Source organism: Aspergillus tubingensis (genome assembly GCF_013340325.1).
Source record: "Aspergillus tubingensis WU-2223L DNA, scaffold_6, whole genome shotgun sequence".
Taxonomy (NCBI): domain Eukaryota; kingdom Fungi; phylum Ascomycota; class Eurotiomycetes; order Eurotiales; family Aspergillaceae; genus Aspergillus; species Aspergillus tubingensis.
The window spans coordinates 2184623-2211504 of NW_023336280.1; the positions used below are offsets into that span (position 1 = coordinate 2184623).

The 26882-nt window shown below is 50.4% G+C and overlaps 6 protein-coding genes across 6 annotated transcripts; 3 read left to right on the plus strand and 3 right to left on the minus strand.

Annotated features, from left to right (window-relative positions):
• Positions 1-2850: 2850 nt before the first annotated feature.
• Positions 2851-4823, plus strand: AtWU_04496 (uncharacterized protein; the record flags this gene model as incomplete). Its single annotated transcript, XM_035499607.1, has 2 exons — positions 2851-3793; positions 3847-4823. The coding sequence occupies 2 exons, from the start codon at positions 2851-2853 to the stop codon at positions 4821-4823; spliced, it is 1920 nt and encodes a 639-aa protein (XP_035355500.1).
• A 2484-nt stretch (positions 4824-7307) lies between these two features.
• On the plus strand, positions 7308-9948 carry AtWU_04497 (extracellular serine-threonine rich protein; the record flags this gene model as incomplete). Its single annotated transcript, XM_035499608.1, has 3 exons — positions 7308-7385; positions 7442-7615; positions 7663-9948. The coding sequence occupies 3 exons, from the start codon at positions 7308-7310 to the stop codon at positions 9946-9948; spliced, it is 2538 nt and encodes an 845-aa protein (XP_035355501.1).
• Positions 9949-10346: 398 nt separating this feature from the next.
• Positions 10347-11524, plus strand: AtWU_04498 (serine/threonine-protein kinase DCLK; the record flags this gene model as incomplete). The annotated part of the gene is made up of 4 exons (XM_035499609.1): positions 10347-10504; positions 10564-10844; positions 11033-11193; positions 11270-11524. The coding sequence occupies 4 exons, from the start codon at positions 10347-10349 to the stop codon at positions 11522-11524; spliced, it is 855 nt and encodes a 284-aa protein (XP_035355502.1).
• Positions 11525-12724: 1200 nt separating this feature from the next.
• On the minus strand, positions 12725-14318 carry AtWU_04499 (Sds3 domain-containing protein; the record flags this gene model as incomplete). The annotated part of the gene is made up of 2 exons (XM_035499610.1): positions 12725-13810; positions 13881-14318. 2 exons carry the CDS (start codon positions 14316-14318, stop codon positions 12725-12727), a joined length of 1524 nt encoding a protein of 507 aa, XP_035355503.1.
• Positions 14319-15251: 933 nt separating this feature from the next.
• AtWU_04500 (uncharacterized protein) lies at positions 15252-17161 on the minus strand (the record flags this gene model as incomplete). The annotated part of the gene is made up of 2 exons (XM_035499611.1): positions 15252-16309; positions 16390-17161. The coding sequence occupies 2 exons, from the start codon at positions 17159-17161 to the stop codon at positions 15252-15254; spliced, it is 1830 nt and encodes a 609-aa protein (XP_035355504.1).
• A 6592-nt stretch (positions 17162-23753) lies between these two features.
• AtWU_04501 (uncharacterized protein) lies at positions 23754-24736 on the minus strand (the record flags this gene model as incomplete). The annotated part of the gene is made up of 2 exons (XM_035499612.1): positions 23754-24537; positions 24606-24736. The coding sequence occupies 2 exons, from the start codon at positions 24734-24736 to the stop codon at positions 23754-23756; spliced, it is 915 nt and encodes a 304-aa protein (XP_035355505.1).
• Between the last annotated feature and the right edge of the window lie 2146 nt (positions 24737-26882).

The following is a 26882-nucleotide window of genomic DNA, read 5'->3' on the forward strand; positions in this document are numbered from 1 at the left end:
CAATCTCGGAGATTTAGCCGCTGCGTTGTTGGTCTAATTGACGCTCGAGACCCCTAAGTTGTGCTGTTCATTGAACTTATCATGCCTTGATCTTCTGGTGGATATCTGGTCTGCTGCAACTTGATGCATCCGCCCAAGGCTGGAGGTCTAGGCTGAGCCGCGGATACCGAGGCTCTGTCGCATATCCGTGCGCCTGGATACCCATGCTAAAGGATCAGGATTCTGTGTCTGCGGTTTCCTGGGAACAATTGATGCTTGCAGATAAGGGTCCTGTTGAGGATGATTGCAAAAGTAGACTAGAACTTGAAACTGAGGAATTGAGTTAACCGTGTTATGTTCAGCGGCTATACTTCGTACTGACTGTAAGTATGACTGACAGCTGGCTTAGTAATTTGACAGGATAAACGGTAGGAATGACTTAGAGAAATCATTTATGCTTAGTGATGTATACTCTAAGACAGACCAATTCGTGTGGTAGAGAGTCACCAACGTAAGGAATCGATCAACGTGCCCATTGCAGTCTACTGTGAGCAGCAAGGAAGACCCCGAGAATGAACAAAACAGCGAGGCAGCACCTTTTCCTCCCCATGAGCGAACTAGTCCATATCGGGTAAGGCATAGCCGCCAGTGCCGGGCTTGGCCAATCCGAGTGGTGGGATTGACCTCATCCGGTAAGGTGGCCCATCAAGGCCAGCCATCCGGGTCCATCCATGTCATCCTCCCTTACTCCCGACCTCCTGAGAGAGGAGTGCAGGCCATCCGGCAGCCAACTCGTGTTTCCTGCGTCTAGATGCACGCTCGATGAATCATACCTATGAGTGCAGTGCATTCGATGAATCATGGACCAGCTGATCTAGCCGACACAGTGACGGCCATTATCAAGATGATGTGGGAAGATGTCACCGTGCAGAGGGCACGGTTCAGAAAGTTGTCCTCCCTTCCTTTAGCGGCAGGAATTTGGCTTGTGAGATTTGCTTATTCTCCCCTTTCTTACATTATGGCCCGCTTTGCATGCCACGACTTTCGGAAAAAGAAGGCCCCTCATTCTTTATCAGAGGCTCGGGTGCGATCTGCGTTCTTGCCTGCATGCCTGTGATCTAACAGATTGCCTTTACTTACATACTGTACAAGTCTGTAAAAATGTATGCTAGTGGTGGAACAGAGGGGGTGATACGTAGGGATGCTGCATCGGTTCGCCATATGGTTATGTTTCAACCCTGGGTAGGTGTTCGATTCATCTCGAGTTTCCGAACATAACGCTCGTCTGGAGGCGAATAGATGCCTCCAACTCGGAGGAGTAGTGAGTCACCGATGCTTCAATCCTCGGGTGACTCCGTCGCCAGCGTTGTTCATGATTTGTCCGGTGATTTAGTACTAGGCAGGCGGAACAGCGGGCCAAGTCATAGATGGCAAGCAGAAACTTAGTAGTGGGATTCCTTCCTGGCCACAAGGCGCTGTTCATTTTCCAATTTGCCGTCTCCGTCCCCATAATAGTATCCCTTTCTATGGCAAGACCCGTCGACGCCATCTGCAGTTTCAGGTACCCAACGAAGAAAGACTACCCAAGTGCTTCAGGATCGTCTTCGTTCGACAACCGGGACGTGCCGGAGTGCATGCCGTAGTCCATTCCGAGACAGTATGCTATAGATAGTTACCTCTCAATACTAGATAGTGACAAAGTAGTAGTAGTACTAAGTGAAAGGAGGTAAGAGTCTGCCAGGCGGAAATTACTTCTTCTGTTGCCTCCTTTGGACAGGCCGTGACTAAGTGGTACTAAACCGGTCATATCATTGTCGCCTTCTATTCGAGGCTGTTACAAGTCCCCCGCGAATGATTGGCTTCCACTGCAGAGACCAGCTGGGGTGGATTGCAGGCAAAAAAAGAATAAAAAAGGAAAAAAGAAAAAAAGATGCGGTGAACACTTGCCCGCCAATGGGCGTGACTGTTTTTGTGGTTCCTGACCAATCATGACCCCGCAGACTGCGACCGGCCGAGGCGGGCTCCACCCTGACTGGAAAATTTGGCCCGCCCCAGGCAATCCAAGGCCGTTCCGTCCTGTAACCTGCTCGTCACGGTACGACGGCGTACGGATAGATGATCTTCTCCCCTGCTGTCTTTTCCCTCCTCCTTCCTACCCTCTATCCCACCCCTCATCTTCCTTCTGCCACTCTCGTCGCAGAATCTTCTCACCACACCTTCTATCCAACCTTCAAAAGACCCTCTTCTTCTCCTTTTATACTATCCAGATATCGTCAAGGGTTCTGTGCCAGGATGGCTTTCGCTGAGCTGTAGATTCCTCGCTGGGGGGCACGGCTGCCTTTTCCATGCTCCCCAGTCCAGCAGCTCCGAGTAATCTCCAATTGACTTGACGATTATCTGTTCCTCTTTCGACGCAACAACAGGCAAGCGTCGGAATTGCCCCTCAGTACATTTACAGGAGAAGCACTTTTGACGTCCCCTTCTGGACGGTGAGGTGCTTTTGCGGTCTACGAAAAGTCTTTGCTATCGTCCCTTTTTTTCTGCCCTCCCCTCCCCTCTATCCGATCACCACCCCTACCGATATACCACCCCTCATCCCGATCTCTCTCACGCTGTCTATAACATCGATCACAATATCCTTTCCTTCCTCTACGCCATTACGAAATAACGTTCCGAACAACTCCTACCTTACGATATCGGTCCCTGAACCTGTCTTCTCAAGTCGCTGACGCAATCGATTCATTGCGGCGGGTTGTACGGGTAGCAAACTTTGTCGAACCAACAAGTGCTACCTAACCTTTGTCGGTCCCAATTCAACTGAGAGACCTCTCCCAAGGAAGCAATATAACAATACCTATTGTTGACGATATAATGGCGCCAACAACAAACTCCCCGAAGCGGTCACCCCAGGGTGTCGCAAAGGCTACCCATCACAACCCCGCGGGTCGTTCCCCGAGAACGTCCAATAAAGCTATCTCCCTTGGTTCTCTGAACGCTGATCGGAAGCGAAGAGCGGCCTCCGTATCGAGTGTGTCATCCGTCTCATCCATTGGCGAACTCAGCGACGATGCAAATGACTCCGAGGATGATGATGCAGATGACGAGGAAGAACAGCCAGCTGTTCGTGCCCCGTCTTATGGTCGCCGTGACAGGGCCCATAAGACGGGCGTGAAACAGAAGAAGACAAAGAAGATGAAATTCTCCGACGATGATGGCTACGATGGTCAACGGAGTAGCGATGATAACAATGATTCTGACGAAAGCTCTGATGATGTCTATGCCGCTGTGGACTACATCAGCGATGGCTCAGATGATGAGGAACAGGATGTAGAGAAACTGGAAGAGTTGTTGATTGTGGAGTCTGAAAATGAAAACCCCGTTGGCGGTATCCTAGCTCCCGGCGCTGATGTTTGGGCCGGTCCCAATGTTTTCGACGATCATATGATCCTGTCGGGTGCGTCCTTCTTTGATGAAGAACAGCTTTATACTGCCATGGAAGCCTTCGGGGAGACCGACATGGCTAGCGAGACTGCTATTGAGACCCCGGTGCCGCGCCGGGTGCACTTCCAGGAAGACTCGGACTCCTCGTCTGATAGTGATTCCCATACCGAGGATGAGATCCCCAGTGATTTCCTCCAGCAGGATAGTCTCGATCCCCAGTTGCGTCGCATGATCGACAATGATAATGAAAATTTATCCCGCCGCCGGCGTCAGTCTGAGGAGATGTATGCCGAGTCAGACTACGGGCATTCCAATATTTATCACGTGGAATCCGATGCCATCTCCGAGGGTTCGGAGTCAAGCGGCTATGAAAGTATGCATGAAGCTGGTCAACCCCGCACATTCCACTTGCTGACACGTTTGAAGCCGATGATGGCGAGACTACAGATGAAGATCTTCCCCCTCCTGCCACCATCACGCACCCTAGGTCCATCCTGCGTCGGGATTCTTCGGCCTCGCTGGCGCCCACAGGTGATGAGAAGAGCGAAACCACTTCTCGTCGGCGAGGACCGATTATGGGGACATTTGTCGCCGACCCTTATAAGCCTGTTGCACTTGTCGACTGCACTGGCAAGCACCTCGTGATTATCCCTGCCTATGCCTCCTCTCGCCATGATTGGCTTGAATCTGCCACGAATAGCGCCTGCAATACTGCTCATAACAGCCCAAGGGCTACTACCATGCATCTTATTGACGAAAGCGATACGGACGCCCTCGCATCGCCCAACCATGCAGATCTGAGCCCCATGCTTGCATCCAGTGCTAATCTTATGATGACTGCCCTCGGTAATGATATTGCTCCAGGCGGTCAGGTAATGGGCCCCCCTGAGGCGTTCTATCCATCCCGTGATTTTGCTATCGATAGCTCTTTCGAGGACGACGATGAAGATGATCCGGAGTCGGCTTTGAATGTCGAAGACTTCATTGACTTCGGTGATGGGTCATCTGATGACGAGATGGATAAGGCGTTCGACGAAGAAGCGCTGATGTCGCCAATGACTGCTCGGCCCCTACAACTCGGCACGGGCACACCGACCCCTAATCGCGGTGCCGACTCCCAGCAGGCCAGCAGTGCGGAACGATTCCTAAACCACTTGGACCGTGGCATCGTTACCGCGTTCCGCCGGAATCACAACCGCTACCAAGCACTGTTGCGTCTCCCACAGCATCGGGAGTTTATGCCGGCCAATTCGCCTTCTCGCCCTGCTAGCGTCTTCAGACATGCACGCCATGCAGACCAACGCACCCCCACGCGCAAGCGCAAAGCTAGTGGGTACAACGGCGGGGAAGCGGTCCGACGAAAGCTGATGGACGCCCACCGCCACACCCAGCTTCCTTTCTAAACTACGATTTGACACTGCGCGATACCCTGATATCTCTGATTTGAGGCGAACATAGCGTGCCTGGATTTCCACCAATTCCGAGGACATATTGAACATTTGTACATGGATTTAGAGTCTGTGTTTCTAGCATAGACGGTGATGTGTTTGTTACATCGGGAATGTGGGTTGGTTGATCCAGCCTCGTTCTCCACCATCGGCGGGTGTTCTGCATGGCTTCTCTCCCACAGAATTAGGTCTTCTTTCTCTTCTTACTCTTGTGGTCGGAAAGACGGGGGATATCTCATGGCCAAAAGTTCGAGTTTGATGACATTTGATTTCTGGAGTTGATGAAAGGATATACCTTGTGTTACGAAGACCTGTTGCTTTTCTTTGTTCTACCTTGATTTCCTCCGTTTGATGACATGTATGCAGTGCTACGGCGTCTTAAGCACACGGAAATGCAAATATGAAAATATTTTAAGCAACCGACTAGTAACGTAGTTTTCTCAAGATTTCCAGGTAGCATCGAGTAACTATAGCCTCTAGGCAGCCATCAGGCCGTTAAGCCATTGGCGATGGCATTGCCCTTCCCTCTTGCAAGTAATACTTGTCTCAGTGCTCAACCCAAAGGAAATGAAGCAATACCACCCTATGCAAGCCATAACAAGGGTCAGGAGTAAACGAAACCCCTCAAGGTCCCTAACGCAATGGTCAGACAGAGCCATTGTGCGACGCGCCAGGGGTAAAGTAGTAATTCTCTCGTCATCGCTTTGTACACGAGCGTTTAGCAGGTTGCACAATCACCTCCTGTGGAGACAAGCCAGTTGAAGTCCGATCCAATCAATCCTATGCGAGCGCATAAATCAGATCGTACAGCATATATGCATGCATGCTCTATCACAATACTCACATCACAAATCTAAACCCAAACGTAAACCTGCATGGTATTTTAGTGGAATGTGGAGGCGGTGGCCCAGGCTCTGAAGGGTTGGATTCCGAGGTGGTATTCTGGCGCTGGGGTTCCCTAGGTCACCTAGTTGGTCTACGTCGATTAGAGTCTACATGGCTGTCAATTCCTTGATTTCTTCCATCAGCTATCATGCTGTGGCGTGGCGGTGTTTGTAGTCGGGGGAACTTGGATTGAAGCCTCGGCGGTTACCTGGTGAATGGGAATGCGCGCTGCCCTCACTTCTCTCTAGTACGCTGTAGATCGGTTGAAGTTTGTTCTCTTTCTGATTCGGATTGGGGTGAACAGGGCTCTTCCAGTGTCGTAAGATTATTATTAGAATGGGAACCGAATGGATAATTTTGGCAGTTGGTAAAGGAGTGATGAATGTGAGAGGGGAAGATGTTGTTGGAGGCACTGACTGGTCAGGTTTCAGCGCGAGACGCCGGGTTAACATTACCCTCTCACTCTCTGCATACAAGCGAGCTTTAGGTGTTGGAGATCGGAGATGCCGCTTTGAGCGGATCGTGCAGGATTAACTTCTTCTGTGTGTCTGATGTGATATGAACGGATCAAATTGGACCCTGGCTGGACATTTGACGTGGAGAAGAGACATTGGCGCCGTTTAGGGTCTCATTTGGGAGGTGGGACAGTGTGTCTGTCAGTGACAAAGACACACATGATCGATCCCTTCTTCCTTGGCTGTTTTCCCCTCTCTACTTCCCTTCTACCCTTTTCGTCCTGGATGAATGAGTTTTGTCTACTGCTTGTTGGGCGTATCCATTCATGATCCTCATGTCTGAATATTGCTGGCGCATTCGTCGCCAGATGGATGCAGGAATAGTAAGTGATGAATGTCTTGTTGCCATGGATTTAGGTAGAGGCTTGTATGCCGTCAGACTGCCAGGCAACGAACAGCCACCAACGCCTCAGGGCCCCCTCTTTCACCCACAAAATAAAGGGTTCTTCATCATCGCCCCTTATGGGCCGATACATCTCTTGGGCTGAGCCAAATGCCAGCCTTTGTGACCCCTGATTGGCGATGAACTCGCGCTTCTGTCAGGGTCTTTCACCCTGTTCCTGCACTAGCGGCACACCCGGCGCCTCTGGATTGGATTGGTGGTTGTAACACCGACTGTGCAGCCATTGACATCTGGCTGGTTGGAGCGTGAATGCTCAATGGGCTGTCTTACTTGCACTTTCAGTCTATTCTGGTGAACGGCAATTGCCGTCATGGCTGTGTTAGGCACACAGCCTTTCGCCATCCCGGTGTTAGTACTTTTAAGGGTCCATCGCCCTCCCTGGTAACAGAATGCTTTGGCTGCTCTGATTTCCCCCTGAAGCTGTTTCTTGTTGTTGTTATTGTGTTATTGTTTGTTTGCCCAAGTGGCTTGACACTAGACACTCGTTCATCTACTATCACTCGTTGGCTTGTTCTTATTTCTTGTCGTCTTCTTTATAAGCCTCTTCGCATCTGCGTGACTTTGAAACCAATCGACAATCTGCATCTCATTCGACATTCTTTACACTTCTTCGACTACTACTAAGCCCTATTCAATATGAGGGCCGTAGTTCCTCTTTACCTAATCTCGGTCGCCCTTTGGCCGCTTGCAGCTCTCGCTCATCCAAAGGGCTTGGTGAGTGTGCTCTTCCTCTTGTACATGACTTCATGCAAGGCTAATAATATACATAGTGGTGGGGAACCGATGAATGCTATCCTAGTCCTGGAAAGGCCGACAATGATTGTTCCCAGGATCAGCAAACTGGATTTGACTGGTCTGGGCTGGCTGTCGGCTCCTTCTCAGCCTATGCTGGGTTTGAGTTCTCAGGCTTCTCCTTGAAAGAGAGCTTTGGCGCTTCCTCCAGTGTAAGCATTGCACCTCTCTTGAGTTGGTCCGTAACTAATGGCTATAGGGAAAATGCATCGTTGGAAAGCTCTCCAAGGAAAGATCTTCGGGTCTCAAGATGTCTTCCGGTAAAGGTCAGAAGGGATTCTCTGTCAGCAGGTTTCGTCTCGCCACATCCAAGGAAGCCGACGTCCACATTGTCTATAACATGCCTGATGGATCATCCTGCAATGATGTTGTCTCCTGCTCTCCGGGCGGGACAGATGTCACCAATGATCAGTGTGGCGGTTCTGTTTCGGTGAGCTTCAGGCTTGAGGAGGATATTGAAATCGAGACTTGTGATTTGGGTATTTACGAGGTCGAATTCGATTGCTCGCCGAGCCAGGACACCGATACCTCCAGTACCACTGTGCTGCCATCCTCAACCAAGTCAAGTAGCTCCTCGACTCCCCTGATTCTGATGCCACCCTCGTCGCCTGCAGCTGCTACAACTTCTGCCCCAACACCAGTCAGGATGACCACGTCCACTGTTTACTCGACGAAGGAGGTGACAATCACAAGCTGCGCACCTACTGTGACGAATTGTCCCGCAAACTCGGTCACTGTGGTCACATCTACAATTGCTGTCTCGACTACTGTATGCCCGGTTACTGAGACTTCTGGAGCTTCTCCGGCAGCGAGTACGTCGGTGAGTACGTCGGCAGGACACCATACCAGCAATCCGATGGTTACGACGTCGATCAGTGTTCCATCCGGCAGCTCTCCTGTCGAGTCCACCTCATCCCATTCGAGCCCGGTCCCTACTAGCCCTGCTGTGTCTACTGCTCCTGCTGCATCAGGGCATGGCTCTTCAGCTCCTGCTGTTGACAAGACCACCGTCGTCACATACGTGACCGTGACCACTTGCCCAGTGACATCCACTGGCTCTGCAGGCGGCTCACTCACCACGTCAGTTGGCACAACCATCTCTACTGTTACGCTGACCTCGACGTCGACCATCTGCACCAAGTGCATTGCTCCAACTTCTGTAGCCCCTATCTCGTCTGCCCCTGTTTCGGCTCCTGAGCGGACTACTACTGTGGTCACTTATGAGACCGTAACTACCTGCCCTGTGACCAACGTTGTTACCTCAAGAGGTGTTCCTATCACCTCGGTTACCAGCACAGTCTCAACCATGACCGTGACCTCAGTGGCCACTATCACACCTACCTCAGTCGTCTCCAGTTCTGCTCACGGTCCAACCGGCGTCGCTCCCATTTCCTCTGGACCTGTCTCCGTCCCTGAGAGCACGACAACTGTGGTTACTTATGAGACCCTTACTACATGTCCAGTGACCACTGTAGTGACCTCGAGCGGAAAGCCGGTGACTTCAGTCACTAGTACCATCTCAACAGTGACATTGACCTCGGTGTCCACATACTGCCCCAAGTGTACCGCCGGCCCGACATCTGTTGGCCCTGTCACTACTGCGCCTGAGAGCACAACAACTATTGTGGCCTGGGAGACCTTGACCACATGTCCTGTGACTTCAGTCGTGACCTCAAGTGGCAAGGCCATCACTTCAGTTACTAGCACTGTCTCCACCATCACCTTGACAGCAACGTCTACAATTGCAAACACAGTTGTATCCACGGGCAAGTCCCCAGCCACCAGCACAGGTGCTAGCGGTGTCTCGACGCCCGCCCCATCCGCACCGTGCCCCAACGTGGTGCCCAAGTGCATCAACACCTGGATGAACCTACTTCCCAAGTGCAGCTCCAACAGCGATATCAGCTGCTACTGCCCATCGGATGATTTCACTAAGAAGGTCATTTCCTGTATACAAGCCTGGGGAGCTTCCCAGGCCGAAGTCCAGGCTGCTCTGTCGTATTTCACCGGTATCTGCGCTGCCTATGTACCGCAAAACCCAGGCATCGTGACGGTCATCCCAACTTCGATCACCCTCGGCGCTGGCGCCACCGGTGCCGCTCCAGTCACTGGTACAGCAGTTCACTCAATCACCGGCGGTGTCGCACCGACCACCAAACCAGCCACTGCTGCACCTGTCGCGTCCACCGTCGTCACCTACTCTACCTGGACCGTGACCGTGCCTAAGGTCGTATTTACGACCGCCTCAGGAAGCGCCCAGACAACCGTGGGCCTTGTGCCAGGCGGTCCAACTGGCGTCTCGGCAAGTTCAAGCCGTATTCCCAACCCCTGGGCTTCCTCGACTCTCGCTACCTTCTCCGGCCGGCCAACAACGTCTCCTTCACCTAGCCACACACCCGTGCTGTCCAACAAAGCGTCTAAGGAGAAGAACTCTTCAGGATGGTGGTGGACTATTGCCGTCGCTGCTCTTTTGGGCATTTACTAATCGTAATCAGGGAATGATATGAGGGGAGTGAACAGATTGGAGTTGTAAATTGCGATGATATGTCATCGTCCCGGTGTATTTAAAGGATCTTTGCTTTGCTTGTAAACAACCAGGCTATTTGCTTCGTTATGTTATTTAATTGCTGTGCCTGATACTTGAACCCATGTAATATACGTAGTAGGGAGTTGCAGATAGTAGATGTACTACATCTGATAGCCACATAGCCAGCCGCACCAGCCACATTCCGAGTCCCGTGCCCGTCACGTATAATTCCATCTTCGCTTTTACATACTATTTCCCATCCCTCCACAGCGTCTTCGTAAATAACCCATTCTTGATTTATTATATTGCACAACTACCCAAGCATGTTTGCTCCACGAAAGCAATTCTCAAGAACCATGTCATCCCTCGCACCTGGAACTACTCTCCAAGGCACCTCTTGGAACTACCGAATACTCAACCCCGTAGTGGGAGATAGCACACATAGCTCAACTGTCTATACAGCTGAGGTTATTCCGCATGAGAACGCACGACACGCTCCCCAAGCTCCCAAAAGGTCCGCTGTGCTGCATTATTAATCATATCCTCGCCCGGCACTGATTATACCATACCCAGCGCTCTGATCAAAGCATCCCCACCCGGCGCCGTAACCGCACTAGAGAACATGAAGCGAGAGCGACAGGTCTATCGTCTTCCCGGTGTCACCTCTTCAGCGTGCTTCCGAAAGATGTACGATGAGATAGACAGTAGCACTATCGCCCTGGAATGGCTGGACACCACTCTTGCAGAGGTGAAATACCAGTCTAGCATGCGTATCTACTCACTCATCGTGACTGTCATGAGAGCAGCATTGACTAGTTGTGTCGTACTAGAAGGCTACGGATGTGTGAACATGGGTACAAAGTTCCTATCCTGAGAAGATTAACAATCATTAATCCCATAACCTGTCGCAGACTTAAGCCCGCAAACATCCTGCTCTCTGGCATTCAGACCGGCTATGTAACAGCTAAAGTGGAAGACTCAGGACTTGGTGAATACCCACAAGACCAACCAGCCCTAATCCCCTTATTGCAACTACTAATAGATAGGCCGTTAGTGGTGCCATCTGGCAGTCTTCTCAACGCACAACCATATGCGATGCGCGCTCCGGAAGTCTTCCTAGGGCACGCATGCGCTGAGCCATCCCAGGTCTGGGCAGTTGCCGCGGTGCTGCTTTGCTGGGGTAAATCCGGGAGTACTGGGCGTGTGGGATAGTCCGCATCCATTTATAAATGAGGCTTGGTGCATGGCGAAGATAAAGCGATTATTCCCTCATTGGAAGATGCTGCACTTTGACAATGTGGAGGGTCATTCGCTGAAAGCTGCGGTAGATGCTGCTAGTAGTTCGAGTAAGGAAGTGTCGGAGCTGCAATTAATCTCACCGTTGTGTGAGGAATTGCGAAAGGTGGATATGCCCCAGCAATTTAGGGATCTTCTGCGATTGATGCTGGTGGTTGATTCGGTTCAGAGACCGTCTGCCTCGTCTGTTTTAGTGTCGGCGGAGTTTAAGGCGTTGGAAGAGCTGGTGAGTATGTGAATTGGATGGGCTGGGGAGGACTTGGCATTAATTGATATTCTTAAGCTTTGTAGATGAGATTCCATTGTCGGTGTTATAGACCTTGCTTGATATATTGATATTCACTAGTATCTGCCTTTTGTAGTTGATTTTTTGTTCTTATAATATAGTCGACATCAAGTTCATGTCCATACTTCGTCAATACTTTCTACCACCACCACCACCACCATCAGCAGCAGCACCATTCCTGTGCTCCGTAACATTGTAAACCAAACATCCGTCACTAAGCGCTGGTTGTTCTCACACAACTATATCATGTTATGCAAGTACAACTATAGTAGCTGTGCAGGTAGGGTTGCGTTGTAGCGTAAATAATACTCACTGAATGCATACACTTGAGTACTCCATATCGAGCCACCCCACTAGTATATATGGCACTGAATATACTAGTCCATGATATTAAATGAAATATCTCAGTAGAGAGTATGGATGTTAAGTATCGTGAAGTAGACAAGTGTGTATTATGTTTAGTTTTGGTGTATAGCTAGGTCTGCACCTAACTATGAACTAAGTAATCGCTTACAAATAATTGCTGCCAGTGCTGACCAGTTAGATAGTTCACCAAGTAACCACCAAACACCTCTACAGTTATTCAAGGGTAAGCCCCGGCGGGGAAAAGTTAAGAGGGATAAACACGTCCAGCGAGCATGTACAGTTCACTTCATTCCTTCCCTACTGACTATCATACCTACTGACTACTTACTTACTGCCTACCTCATTCGTGTCATATCCAATGAAGCAAGCAGGGGAAATTCTATCACCAGTCAACGCCGTCCCAGGACAACAATCCAGTCCGAAGCAAAGCAATATAGACGCAGAGCAGAATCACAAGACTCAGAAGAGTATACTACTACTGGCTGACTCTAGTAAACAATCCGGGTCAGAGATTTCAAGGTGAAGAGAGATCACTGATGAGAAAAGGAAAGAGAAATAGAAAAAGAAAAAGAAATGACATGACATGACAGGAGATTCTTGCTCCGTCCAAACAAATGCCACCGTACAAGCAGGCAGCCAATGTCAATCAATCCCAACGCCCGTCAAAGTGGTATTTGTTAAGTACTCCCGCTACCCATCCAGTTTGCACCTACCCCGGTTAGCCAGTGTCATGGCTAGCCTTAAACGCCTGTGGTATTGTTGGTTCCGCAAATAGAGGCTACATGGCTAGCCCGTTTTGGTTTTCTTCGTTGAACGCTCGTTGCTTGTTACATCGCCGTTGTCCTTCCTTAACGGATACAGATGCATGCCCATTTCGGTGGGAAAGTCGGGGTGCAGCATATTGAACCGGTTAGGGTCCTGCGGCACCCCGTCCACGTCTGAGGGGATTGTCTCAACTAAGAGCTGAACGAGCGTGCGATCCACGAATCCCGCAGGCTTGTTATGCAACCGGTCGATGCGCGCCCAGTCGTCATCGACTTCCTCGTTCATCAGAGGAGGCAAGGGAGGCGCGCCACTGTTGCTTGAACGCGCGTGATAATTGGCCAAGATATTGTACGGGAGACTAGGACGTACAGCGGGCTTATCTGACAGCTCCGCCAGCGCGTTCAAAGCGTGATTTCCATGCCCCCGCGTGGACCGCGTGGCGTGGAAGTTCTGACTGGCTGTGCGAGCCATATCGGCCGCAGGAGTGCCATTGTCCTCGGCACCCGTCCCGTCCACCCCCGAACCATCGTCGGCATCGGTGTTGTTACCGTTTGTAGCCGCTCCAGACGGCTGGTCTGCACGCTTGGACGTCGAAAAGAAGTGGACTGTCGCAATGTGTGCAGCATTGGCATGAGCACCAAGCTCCCTCTCCGTAAAGAGAGAATTGATGGAGTAGGACGGCGCTTGCTGCTGCTGGGCCGCCTGGGCCTTGGCGCGCTCGGCGGGGTTGGTCTCGCGCACAGGCGAGCCCACATCCTCATCGGCCGCCTTTCTCTTGCGCTTATTGAAATGCTCCGACATGATCCCATTGCCGAGCTCGTCCAAATCGACGCGGTGGCGGGTGTGACGAGTCTTGCGGTTTCCGTGAATCCCACCCGGACTGGCAGGGTTGGTAATGCTGAACTGATTGGGGTGCAGAAGGAGGGCGTTGGTATCCGCCAGGTCCAACTGCTCTTTTTCTCGCATCAAGCGAGCCCTCTTGCCCGAAATCGTTTGAACAAGACGCTCCCGAAGGGTAAGCGACAAGTTATTGTATTCTTCCTCCGCAAAATGGACCCGAAACGCATACTCCTGCTTGAACCGTTCGAGATTATGATTGTGACGATGCTGGAGAAGAGAATAAACATTAGCCCGCGAACTCGACAGAAAAACAAAAGCTGTGCTAGGATGAACTCACCACCAACATAGCCAAATCCGCATCCTTCTCCGCCTTGACCTGATTGACCTCCTGCACGAACCGCGAATACCACATGCCAGCCAAGCTCGCCATCTCTTTGGCGAACTTGCCCCCACCGACGGTATTCTCGATGAGGCGGGCGATATCCTCCGCCGAATCGGGGAGAGGGCCGGGCTCGTAAGGATCAGCATTGTTAATGAGGGTCATGTCGCATTGAAGAGCATGCAATTGTTGGCGGAACTGGGTATCTCTGTTTTGGCTGAACGAGGCCGTGAGGTCATGGAGGCGCTCCTGGAGCGCGCTGCGTCGTTTGTCCCGTTTCGACAGCGGCACGCTGGTCGGAGGACTAGTGGAGCGCCCTCGAGATTGTAAGTTATTTGCCATCATGGGCGCCCCGTTCCCGTGAACCGGGGATGTTGGGCCAGGAGAGTAGGCCATGAGCAAGAATGGTGGAGGTGCTAAAGCGAGAAAGAGAGAGAGGAGTGGAGGGCAAACACTGCGAAGAGTTGAGAAGGGCGATGAGAAGAAGGCTCAGTGGGAGAAGCAAAGCTGGGCTTGGCAGGAAACTGCTGCCGGAACAAGGCAGGGCGAGACCGAAAGGCTCGAAAGGCAGTCTGCATAAGCACGGAGATGACAAGCGACCAGGCAAATTCGAGGCGAAGAAAGAGGAGGCAGAAGAACTGGACTGGAGAGTGACGGAGGAGAGCAGAAGGCGGGAGGCCGGCCGTTGGCCCGAAGCGGATTAGCCTCGGGGACATTTTTGACCGCCCGGCCTGTCGGTGTTTTCCCGGCCTGCTTTGAAGCCATACAGAGTTACTAACTACACAGACTTGAGTTTTTGTATGCTTGGATAACATATGAATTAACACAAGACGACAATTGCAGTGCGCACTCCATTATCTATGGGAGAGTCTTACATAGGAATTACCACTGTCGTATACGGTGTACAACTCACTACGCTGACATCATCTATCGCTGCCTTTAGGTTGCCTTCTGTAGGGCGGATCATGTATTTCCATATCTAGTTAAAAAGAGTAAAAAGTAGTAGTAATCACATGCTAGTGGTCGTCACGCTGCCATGAAATAGATATCCTGGGTATTTTCATCCGATAATAGCAAATGCACACAGTCAATGCTCCCTAGACATTCCCAAACGTGCAATCGAGAACCCAAAGCCCAACTCCGCAGACGCCGCCGGACCCGCCAGTTCCCCGTTTTTGAATCACACGGCTATATATCCTTCAAGAAATATTAAAAGCAAAGAAAAGAAAAGAGGAAAGATGAAGCATAATCAAGAAGATGGAGCATCCATATATGAAGGCGGAGAGAAATTCCCGCCCGCAACTGGCTCCACAGCTGCAGAACCCGTGCTTAGTGAGTCCGGCGGATCACGAAAACTCCCAACTCAACACCATCCCGAGGCTCCGAATCCTCGCCATATGGCCGTCTTCGGATACCATCCAGGATCTCCCCTAAGAGCATGGCCGAAGTCACCTCTTTATCTTCCAGAATGTAATTCGTCGACATATTCGACACTGCCTTGGTCGCAGGCAGCCGGCGGCCGTTCTGCCAGTATACGCTGAGAACCTCCTTCATACGAGACTTCTCCTGGTGAATGTACCACTCGGTCCACAGATCACGGTCCAGATGGGCACTGCCCTTACGGGCATCGACAATGCTGAATTGAGACGATGGGGAGCTCAGATCGCAGCAGAGCTGGGTGAGGTTTTGCCGCATCGTGTCAAAGTCTTCCATGTGCGAGACAGACGAGAGCTTTCCCAGATAGCGACCGATGTCGGTGGACAACTCATTCACAACCACAAGCTGACGGAGTAAGGGATCTAGGATGGGTCCGAGATATTGCGACTTAAAGGTGGATGCACCCCTTCTCGTGGGGTAGACGAACAGTAATGACCCGCCGTCAGGTGATAGCTCACTCAGTCTGTCGACCAAGAATGACGGACGATACCGGGAGAACATGTCTTTGTATTCCTGTGGGGACGACGGAGGGAGATACCGCTCCAAGACCGAAACGTGGACGGTGTGTGGCGGCACGATCGGCATCGGAGAGTACGTCGTCTTGGGCTGGATCGGACCCCGGAAATCGTGATAGGCGGAAACCACGGCTGCACTGGAGAAGACAGCCGGTGGGTTGAAATAATCATCGCCGGAGAAGAGCGAGCGAGGCGTCGGTGGAGGAGAGGAGGGTAAGTTGGAAAGGCTGAACTGTTCAGGAACAGCATGGGTGATGTTGATGTATGGAGACTGTCCATGACGAAGGCGATCTTGTATCGCGTGAACCAGGGCGCAGTATACGCTATCGTGTGCGGAGACCGGGGCGGACTTGTCAGCCGGTCGTGGGTAAGGAAGCATTTGCGAGACGATCTTCACGGCTTCCCCGCGACCGTTGGAAAAGGGAAGAGATGATACTATCACATGAAGGGTTAGCTTCCAAAAGCTCTTACAGAGATTTCCATACGGAAAGGACACGTGATCGGAGGGAACTCACTCGATGCTTCAATACTATTCTCCAGCCATGAATTGTGATCACAATCCATGTCACCAGAAGACCCGGGGCTACCACCAGAGCTTGACGGCGATCCATTTGAAAGTTGATCGGACGGGCTGCTGAGGCCGTCCGACGTTCGGCCGGGCGAATTACCGATGCTGGGACCTTCATCCATGGCCATTGGCCCGGGCTCCCGGTTCATATGCGACTCGAACAGCAACATTCCGGATGAAGGATTCCACGCTATGTGGTCGTTGTCATCCGGGGGAGTCGGGGGAAGGGCGGAGAGATAATCACTTTTGGCGGCGGATGTCTCCCACACCCCGGCGGTTGACTGGGACGCACGAGCCGCCAGCGACCCCGATGCGGTGGAGGAGGTGGAGACGCGAAGACGAGTGTCGGAAGGATTGGACTGGGATTCCGCCCGAGTCGGGGATTTGGAGAAAACGCCGAAGTCTTCCAAGGATGGCAGGTGCAGAGAAGCGTTGCTGCGAGAGAGGAATCGAGAGACGGGAGAAGGCTTTGTTAGGAGGGATCCTTGAGAGGCACGTCGCTTTAATCGACTGGAGCCGATGTTGTGATGGTTGTGGTGGAAGGCAGAGGATGGTGATAATGATAGTTGCGGGTGTGACTTGAGAGGCGAGACGGGGCTTAATTGGAGCGGATCCTGTGAATCAGCTGGCGAGCTGGCTCTCATTGGCGTGCTGGGTTCCCCCGACGCTTCTGAGGAAGAGGTGGATGAGAAGGAAGATGCTGAGAATGGCGAACGCATGACCGGGCTGTCTCGCACCACAGATGTAGGTCGATATGGTCCATGGCACTGTGGGGGATTCATCCAGTCTATTGCTGGGCTACTGGCGAGCCGGGGAAGGGAGGCGACGTCGAAAAGAGGCGGATCCAGCCAACTCAATATCCACGAGTACGCTAACTTTAGAGTGCAGCCGAAGGACTTTCAGGTCTCAGACAGAACCCGAGGGAACGATGTTGGGGCCGGGGAGAAGGAGAATTGATATTGAGTAATGGTGGTGGAAGGTTGGGTAGCTTGGTGGAAATCACGAACAAACAGCACCATGAAAAGCTGGCTGGCGTGGCAGAGTTCGTGACAGGGAGAGGGGGAAACGAAGAGTAGTTGTTGGGTTAGAAGGGAAAGCAAAATAGACGGTCGGGAATGAGAGAGAGAGACCGGGGAGACACTAAAAGAGGAGTGGAGGAGGAAGAGGAGGGGGGGAAGTAGTAAGAGGACGAGAGATGACAGGAAGGTGGGAAGAAGGGAAGAAGTGGAAGGTTAAAGATGAGAAGATGGAGAGACAGAGAGAGGTAAATTGGTAAACGATGATGATGATACAGTGGAGAAGAGAGCGAGATTGAAGGGGGGAGGGAAAGAAAAGACCAGAGAGTGTAAGAGAGTCAGCGAGAGAGTCGAAAGAAAGAGCCATCCGGGCCCTGTCGAGAAAGTTTAGGCGCGGATGGAAAATAGCGGTTCAGTTTCAAGCAGAACAGAACAGAACAGACAGAAAAAGGATCATGACGCCTGGGAAATTGACCCAAGGGCCAGACGCAGAGACTGACAGCCAAGACCCTCGGGCTGCGACTTTCCACCGGCGTTCTAGACCTGCCGGCCTTGGCCTGATTGGGGAATTCATGACACGAGGACGCCCGGTCGGGCCAGTCAGCGGGTGAGCAATGCAGGTGTATAAAACGGGACACTTTTAATCTATCATCTGCTCCCGCCGGCATTCCACCTGCATTGTTTTATTTACCCTTATTAGCGATTTCCTTTCTTCTAGCTGTTAATTTGTATCCTAAAAAATATTATTCTTGCTATTCATCCCATATAATAACCATCCAAGTTATTTCCACTTGAAGCAGGAAGGTTTCCTGCTCAAGTCTCAAGGTCGCGGACTGAGCCGACCAACCGACTCATCCAGAGGCCCAGACGCCTCCGACTCGTCTAGGCCTCCATAGTGGCTGATCGGAGCTAAACCGGGACAGGCCCAGCGATACCGTAACGGGCATTACACGGGCCTTCCAGCAGAGTCCACCAGTGTCCAGTGCCCACCTTTTTAGTTTTGCCCCCCATCTCTCCCCAAAAAAGTAGTAGCAGCGCCCCACCGCCCGTCTGGCCTTTCCCGGTCGGAGGGGAGTCTTGTCTGTAGCAGCAGCAGCAGTACCAACAACCACCAGCCAAAGTGTGTAATGAAGACAAGGCAAGCGATGTAATGGACTGGACCCTGGGAAGAAAAGCATGGATGACCAGCTTGATCCATGACGACTTGTCTGTCTGGGTGGATCCGGCCGTCGTGCCAGGCGTCAGGCAGGTACTACAAACTGCCCACATTGTGTACGAGAAAAGAAAGGGAAGGGAAATAAAAAAGGCAGCATGGTTATTTCAACCAGGGCGAACTGATCAGGAGGTTTGCTTTTTTAATTCTTCCCTCACTGTGGCAGTCTTGCCGCCTGCCTGCCTATACTTGGTAACAATGGCCGTTACCAGTAACCAACAACTTGTCTTCTGCTCTAGATCTCGTATTACCTGGGATCAGCATCACTTTATCGATCTTGCTCTTTACCGTCTGATCCGATGCTTATTTACAACTAATTTCCTGTTTACATTTGACCTACCATACATTGTAGTGGTGATTCTTCAGAAAGTTGAAGCTTTCGGGAATCCCGAAGCGAAGCCGGGTGCACACTGCACAGAAGTGACAAACAACATCAGAAAAACCCCAGATAATCCGGAACATAGTCCCTGATTAAGACCACAATGGTGAGCAAACTAATAAACCAGCGTTCAATCAGGTGGGTAGCGTATAACTAGTCTAGTGATGGTGCTAGCATCTTCGATCCCGGCCACGCTTCAGCCTTCAGTAGTAGTTCTTCATTATCGTCTTTATTATTGCCCATTCCCCATAATTTGTACCTGACCTATACCAACTAGTACGCTGTACCTTACCCACTCATGGATCCTGCACTGCTGAATCTAGAAATTTCCCACGCACAATAAATAGTTACGGTGTAGAAGCATGACTCAGAGCAGACGCGGACCGGAAAAGGGCGAGATGGTGAGGGAGTGAGTTGAGCCAGCCAGGAAGGAGATGAATCACCTGTTATGGAAAACCCAGATAGAAAATAATAAGAAAATAATAAAAAAAAAAACTTAATTAGAATAAAATCCAACAAGGCCAGAAGCAAAAGGAAAAATGGTTCTGGAACTCTAAGCCAAATCCCTCTGCCTCTCTCAGTGTCCGTCCCAAAGTCAACCGGCAATTCAAGACTGCTCATCCCCCAAATTTCAGTGACTCTTGACGTCGACAGTCTCGCCCTCACCCTGGTTCGGCGTGGCGCAGAGGCCACCCTCATTGGCCTCCCCGGGCAGCAGAAGGCTTGCTTGCATGGCGCGATCGAAACCCACTGCCGCTTCCGGGCGGATTGACGCCTAGACCCTTGTTCCGTGCTGCCGAAAAGATCCGCCTTATGTGGTCCGAAATGAATCAAAAGGGAAAATAGAATAATAAAAAAAAACTCGGGTCAATTATTGTTGTGTGTGTGTGTGCGCAACTGGGCCATTATGGGCCTAGAGATGAACATTGGCAGGATAAGGTTCAATTCTTCTGGGATCAGGCAGGGTTGATGGATGGGGGAGGGAGGGGGCCACTGGGAGGCCCTGGTCTGTCTTGTCTCCCTCTCCAGTCTACAGACTAGACTAACTACCTACGGGAAACTAAACTGACTTTCCTCTCTAACCGAAGGTTTACTTAACTTAGGCCGTAGCTTGGGCTTGACTAGGTTACTGTAGGTCGGGTCAGGCAAAAGAGAAAATTGGTTTAGGGATCTGTAGGTGCGGGAGCAAGTTAGTCTGAGAGTTAAGTTGATTAGTTCGTTAGGACTATACCTTTCAGGTTTATCGTAGATCCGGCATGGCTCCCGTGGCTGCGCAGAGCTGAGGCTGAAGAGGGAGTTTAGTGTACTTGTTCTTTGTACTTTTGGCGCTGCTGAACATACTGAAAACAATCTCCATGTGTTTACCTAATCGGGTAACTCCGTCCATAGGTATACTGCTTTTAGTTATCTCGGTCTCCTTTTTTATTCTCTGTACAAAAATAAAAAATAAAAAAAATGTCTCCTTATCTCAGCCTCGCGGCGTCTGACCTCAGATGTCGTCCGCAGTCGCACACAGGAGGTACATACATACAACGGGCAGAGCGATGGAAAAAGAAATGTGTCTATCCACGCCTTGCTCCTGCTACTACTTTTTCCCCTCCCTCCTGTTCTCACTCCCCCCACTTTCAAGCCCAGTCCAGTCCAATCCAGTCCATTGGAACGATCCCGTCTGTACGCATCCATAGCCAAAGAGAATTGCATGTCGTAAGTGGCTGAAATCATCCTCACCTCCTTTTGGCCTCGCACGCAGCCCAACACTATCACCGATTGAGCCCTGTTTAATAGATCAGTCCTCCTCCAGCCTTTTCTGCTAATTTCCATCGTTGTCGGAAGCGATATAAATTCTTAATTACCGACTGGGATACAATTCCACGGTACGTGAAATTAGACCCTTGAAGCGATCCTGCCTGACAGGTGTCACTGTCACTGTCACTGTCACTATCACTGCTGTCACCCAGTTCTGGACCCTAGCTATCTATCCACACAATTTCAGCATAAGGAGCATGCGTATGCTATCGCCATCCATATCAGGGATATAGCATATCTAACCAAACCAAAAATCTTACAGAAAGAGAACGATCTTCATCACTCACATCACTATGAACAAGGCATCTGCATACACATCCATCCATCCATAATAGCCATCTCCTTTTGAAAGTGAAGCGACGACTCAAACCTGATTCTCTAATCTACCAACAAAACCTAGACTACTACTAGATCCCTCGATATCCTGTTTCCCGAGACTGACCGGATGTGATGCGATGTATGGATCTACATGCCGTCCATCTAATTTACTACCCCTTCCTGATCAAGTATACACGGCTCACTCTCACACACACACCCACGATCCAGAACATCCTCTGTACTACATCCAACTAAAACGTAGGTGGTATACGGTTGTGCCAGCAAATGTATCTCGTGATGTGATCGCAAGCACGGAAAATGCAAAATGAATTGTGGATAATGGTGATCCCCACCGGGTTGTATCCCATCCGACTCGGACCCAGTCTAGACCCCGTTGGTTACCTACACAACCTGATGTTTCTACCAGATACTCTCGTGTGGTGGCGTGGCCTGTCTCCATCCATCAGGAAAATGAATTCATGCCTGATGATTGATGCTCCACTCTACACTTAACCAAGTACAGAGTGTACAAGAGAAAACAATACATAGTAAATTTAATAGACAATCAACTGATCATTATTCCCACGGAGAAAGAAAAAAAAAATAAAGACAGAGGGAGAAAGGAAAAGAATCTCAAACACACCCATCCATGGAATCTCAATCCCCCATCCCGTATAACCCAATCCCAATTCCCCAAATCTCTCTCCCTCCGATAATCAAATCCAGCCATACACAACTATCCCGTCTCCAACCTTACTTTCTCTCTCTCTCCCATTACCACTAGTCTAATAGTCCTCTATATTAATGACTCTCTCAAATCAACCCGTCATAACTAGATACAACCATCCATGCTTAACCCACGGTTCCAGACACCTCCCTTCCTCCCCGTTACTCTCCACATAGTCTAGATTAATTGATCTTCCATCATGAGACCAGCCAGACTCATCCTTTCCAATCTACTCAACCAGAGGATCGAATGATTAAGAGACCAGATTCATCATCATCATCCTTCAATCTCCTCTACCAGAGAACAGAATGATTGAAGTAAAGTAATAGGATAGACATGGTATAGACGGACAGATATACTCTCCCGTGCCACATAACCCATAACCCACCATATCCAATGTCCATAACGAATCTAGATGCGATAAGATAATTGCCATCCCTATCTCCACACACACCAAAACCCTCACCAGATACCTATTTCGTCTACTAGTCCCAGATGGATAAAGAGTCAAGATAGAAAGAATACGAATTTGCCGCCACCCCTCTCCTCCCCTCCTACCCCCTCCCCTCCACTTCTCTCCTCCTTCGCCATCGCGGAGTAATCCAACCAACTAACCCAACTAATCTAATCTACCAACCAACCAAAAGCACCTAACAACTTAGTCCAGATACTTAGCGGTAGTAGAATGTGGGGAAAACACGGCACATTCGTACGTACGTAAGTTAGTTCACCACCACACAATTGAATCCACTTCATCATGTCTCAGATATACAAAGGTCTGAAAACAAAAACCAAAACAGGTTTGTTTGTATTTGTCTTTTCATCATTATGTTTTATTTTGTTTTTGTTTTTGTTTTTTGTTGTTGATGCAGTGGGGATACATAATAGAGGGGCAAAACGGGGCAAAGAAAAGAGAGACAACAATTATATTTGTTTGTTTTCATGGCTTGCTGAATAGAACAGACAGACAACATGCATGCATCAAGTTCCCCACTTTTGACTTACCTCCCTTGCCTTCTTCTTCTTGTCTTGTCAGCTAGCCAGAGGGACTGCCAATCTTACAGCCAGCCAGCTAGCTGTGTTAGGTACATAGTAGGGAGGTAGATAGTTGGTTACAGAACGTTGTCATTGTGTGTTTGATCGACTTGGATTGCGTGTTTTGTTTTGTGTTTAGTGTTTATGTCAGTGTCAGATGGCTTACGTTGGATAGTTGACTGATGTGTGGGCGGGTCTGTGTCGGATTCTGCTACAGTTCTACAATGTATGACTGACATAGGTTCAATGATAATGTTTGTGCATGTATTGCTCTTCTCGTCCATCAAAAGTATATACAGTAGAATAGAACTACCTCATCCTTCCGGATTCGCCTCGTGAGGCTATTTGCCTCCACACTCTAACCGTGGCTGTCCTCACAATAACCTCAGCCCCCGAACCACGTCTTTTGCCCCCTTGCTGCGAATGGCTTACAGGATTGCACGATCTGGACAAATTCTGCTCAAGCCACACACGCATGCACAACGGTAGGCATTTCCGCGGAAGCAGTCCTCGACGTTACATCCACCGGGGGATGTCCGTGAGTTTCTGCAAGAGGAAGTACGCGGGCATTGAAACTTCGGTGGCACGTCTAGGCTTAATGCGCACCTACTTGCTTCGGGACTGTAGATAGTTTCACTGAGGTGTGGTTGCAATAAGTTTGCAACTCACGTCAGTGGGCCGATTCCTAATTTCGGCGGCAGATCGGGCATCCCGATGCAGGATGATTCCAGACCGTTGGCGACTAGACCCACGACGGGTAGTCTGTTTAGATTATTTTTCCAGCTTGGTCGCTTGACACAAGCACCCTTGCGATCACTCAAGATGTCACCGATCTTCTGCGAGGGTCACCATGGCGGCGAGCGTGAAATCTCTGCGGCCGCTCACTGCGGCAGGGATGCATGCCGCGATTGGCGCCGGCCTTGGAAAAGAGCTTCTGGTCTTCTTCGTCGATGACAGGGAGCGGCGTGCAGCTGGACTGCTTCACCGTAACGGACGGCCGTGACGAGTCATTCCGAGAGCGCTGGGTCGGTCGGTACGACTCCTCGGGCTGCAGGTCGTGTCGGTCCAGAGCAGCCTGCAGCTCCAAGCACTGCAGCACCAGCTGCTTCACACCATCGGTCAAGGCGCAGGCGCGATATTCGATGTCCGGCCAGAAGCCCTCGCCCCAAAACGTATCCTCACGGACGGCATTCTCCAGCGATTCGTACCAAAAGTCGAAGTTAGGCAGCCGTCTCTTGGCGCTCGGGAGGTCCAGACCCTGCAAGTGGTCTGACAGGAGACACGCCACGGCGACAAATCGAATGGTCGGCTCCGAGTTCATAACGTGCAGAACGATACAGGCGGGGCAGCGCTCGGTCAAATACCAATCATGCTCTTCGCTCAGAATGGAATGCAGCCAAGCATAAGCACCACGCGCCTCACCACGGAACGCCCGTTCGCATTCCGCGCCTTTGTGGCGTGGCAGCACATTGGTTGCGATACGCGAGGCTTGATGGTGGAGCAGGAACAGAGGGAGGAGGATGGTGTGGATGATATCGCGATGAAGGCGGAAGGTTTCCTGTTCTTGACTGGGGGTATCATGGCGATGCTCGGCACAAAAGCTATAGCCGATATATTAGCTACGATATTTGACCGCGGATTTGTTTTATTGATGGTTGAAAACACGTACCTAGGAGCCTTCATGCCCAGTTCCTGGCGCCTCAGATGCTCCCTCACAAGCCTAAAAGCCTCATTGCGATCCAAATTGGCGCGATCCCGGGGAGAGATGCGAAATGGGGAATATGTGCTGGTGGTGGACATGTTGCGGTCAACCGCTTAATTGCGCAACGGATAGACCGTAACGATGAAAGAGGTGGGAATATATTATGGAGACGGTAATATATAGCGATGGAGACAAAAATAGCAATCCGACGACTAATATGCGAATAAGGATGACGTTGCACCGGGGAGGCACAACAGGGTTGAATTTGGGCGAAACACGAAACGACTAGTCCGAGCCAATCAAACGAGGCACAAGTGGGCGGAGAAGCTTTCCAAAGAGGGCGAATTTGAAAGACGGGAGAACCACGGATAGCATGATCCAGACCAGATTAGACGAGGATGGAGTGTGTGTTGGTGAGGAATTAGGTGTGGTAAGAGGGTGGATAGTAGGTAGATAAGGTGAAGAAGAAAAAGAAGGGGGGGAGGGGAGGAGGGACAATGGGAATTGTAGATATATCTACTTTAGTATGAGTTTAAACCCCCCAGCACGTCAGAAACGGGCAAAGAAAAAGAAAAAAGAGGGGAGGGGGGTGTGGAAAAGGGAAAAGGAGGAAATGAAATGAAAGCGTTGGCGGAGATTCCTTGGAAAGGGAAATGGCACGCATGCGGGAAAAGGAAGCCCCAGTCAGACGAGGCCCCGTCATCCACGCAAGCCGGTGACGATCCGTCTTTCACTAGTCGATTGCTTGTAACTCTCTGCTTGCATCTCCTTTTTTTCCAACCCCCAAGAAGGATGGGGGGATATAGTTATTGTTTTACAACGAAGAGGCTGTCTACGTTGCCTACTTTTATTTCTGTTGCTTTTTCAGAATTTTTCCTTATTTAATTAATATTTATTTTCTTTGAAAATCTCAACAGCATCCTACGTCAAGCGGCCGAAGAGTAACGGTAACTAGCAGAGAACAGACCCCATCTCCAGATGATCCTAATTATTTAGGCGGTGGGCCCAGCCAGGGTCTCGATCGTTGCCAAGACCCATCGCTCCTCGTGCTTTGGGCGAGACCGGAGAGCCCAAAGCAGAACACTTCCAGCAATAAGGGGGCGGGCAATCCCGGGCGATGGCTTGCAACTGGTCAGGTTCCTCCTGACATCGCTGGATCGTGTCCACCCAGGGCCATGTTCCCAGCATATCTTGACAAAAAATCATAGCATACATATTAATAGTAGCTTCTTACCCAACTTCTTTTGCCCCCTCCTCAGATTTATTAGCCACTATCGTTTGAGAGATTAATCGTCTGTTCAGCCCAGGCGATCAAACCGGATGATTTAATTGCGACACACAATTCCTACCACACCATAAGTGCTAAGTAGTATCCACTCGGGCCCTCCCTGCCCTACAGGTTTCAGGCGAGAAACACAAGCAATTTCAATTTCAGTTCCAGTCTTATTTTAATTTTAATTTCCCGTAGCAAAATTAGTATCAGTCTATCTACTTACTGTGTAGCAATAATCTGGACTTATTACCTCATTTCCCTCTTGTCTCGCTTCCTCCTTTTCCTTCAAAGGAACGATTCATGACTAATCGGGAAACGTTTTGTTGTGCGAAACCCCTATTATCACGTGAGTGACTGGGGATTGCCAATTTGGGTCAGGAACCAGGCCACTCATGAACATTTGCTTGGAATCTTGTAGATCGGAATTGTTAATGTACCCATACTCAGATACTTTGTAGTAACCAAAGTTCAGAGTTCCATTCAGATAAAATGCTTAACCCAAACATTATTGAATGTGGTGTCCCAGATATCTCCGACGCGGTACTCACATAGTTCGCGACAACCTTGTTGCAATGCCTGCATAAACAATCCAATCCATGTTGTCGATCCCATGCACCCTGGCATCCATTAAGCTGTTCCCCCTTCGATCGTGCTGCATTCCATCTTCCCCGGAGATTGGAACTGCCTCTCCTTCTCTCGTCTACTTCAGAGCCACAATGAGTTTAACGCAGCTGCAGGATTCTTTTTGACGTCACGCTCCTTACAACAACACTCCCGAGTATGTCTCCTCCAGGGCAGACACGGTATCTCTGGTATGGCAGGGCGCCAGGACGATGGGGAGGCAGATACTTGGGGGGATGAGTGACTTCAACAGTTATTCGTGCATCTGTTATATTAGAACAGGTGTTTTCTCGTCCATGCAAGTCTCTGCATTCTCATTCCCTGGGTCGTCTTATCTACCTGCTTTACAA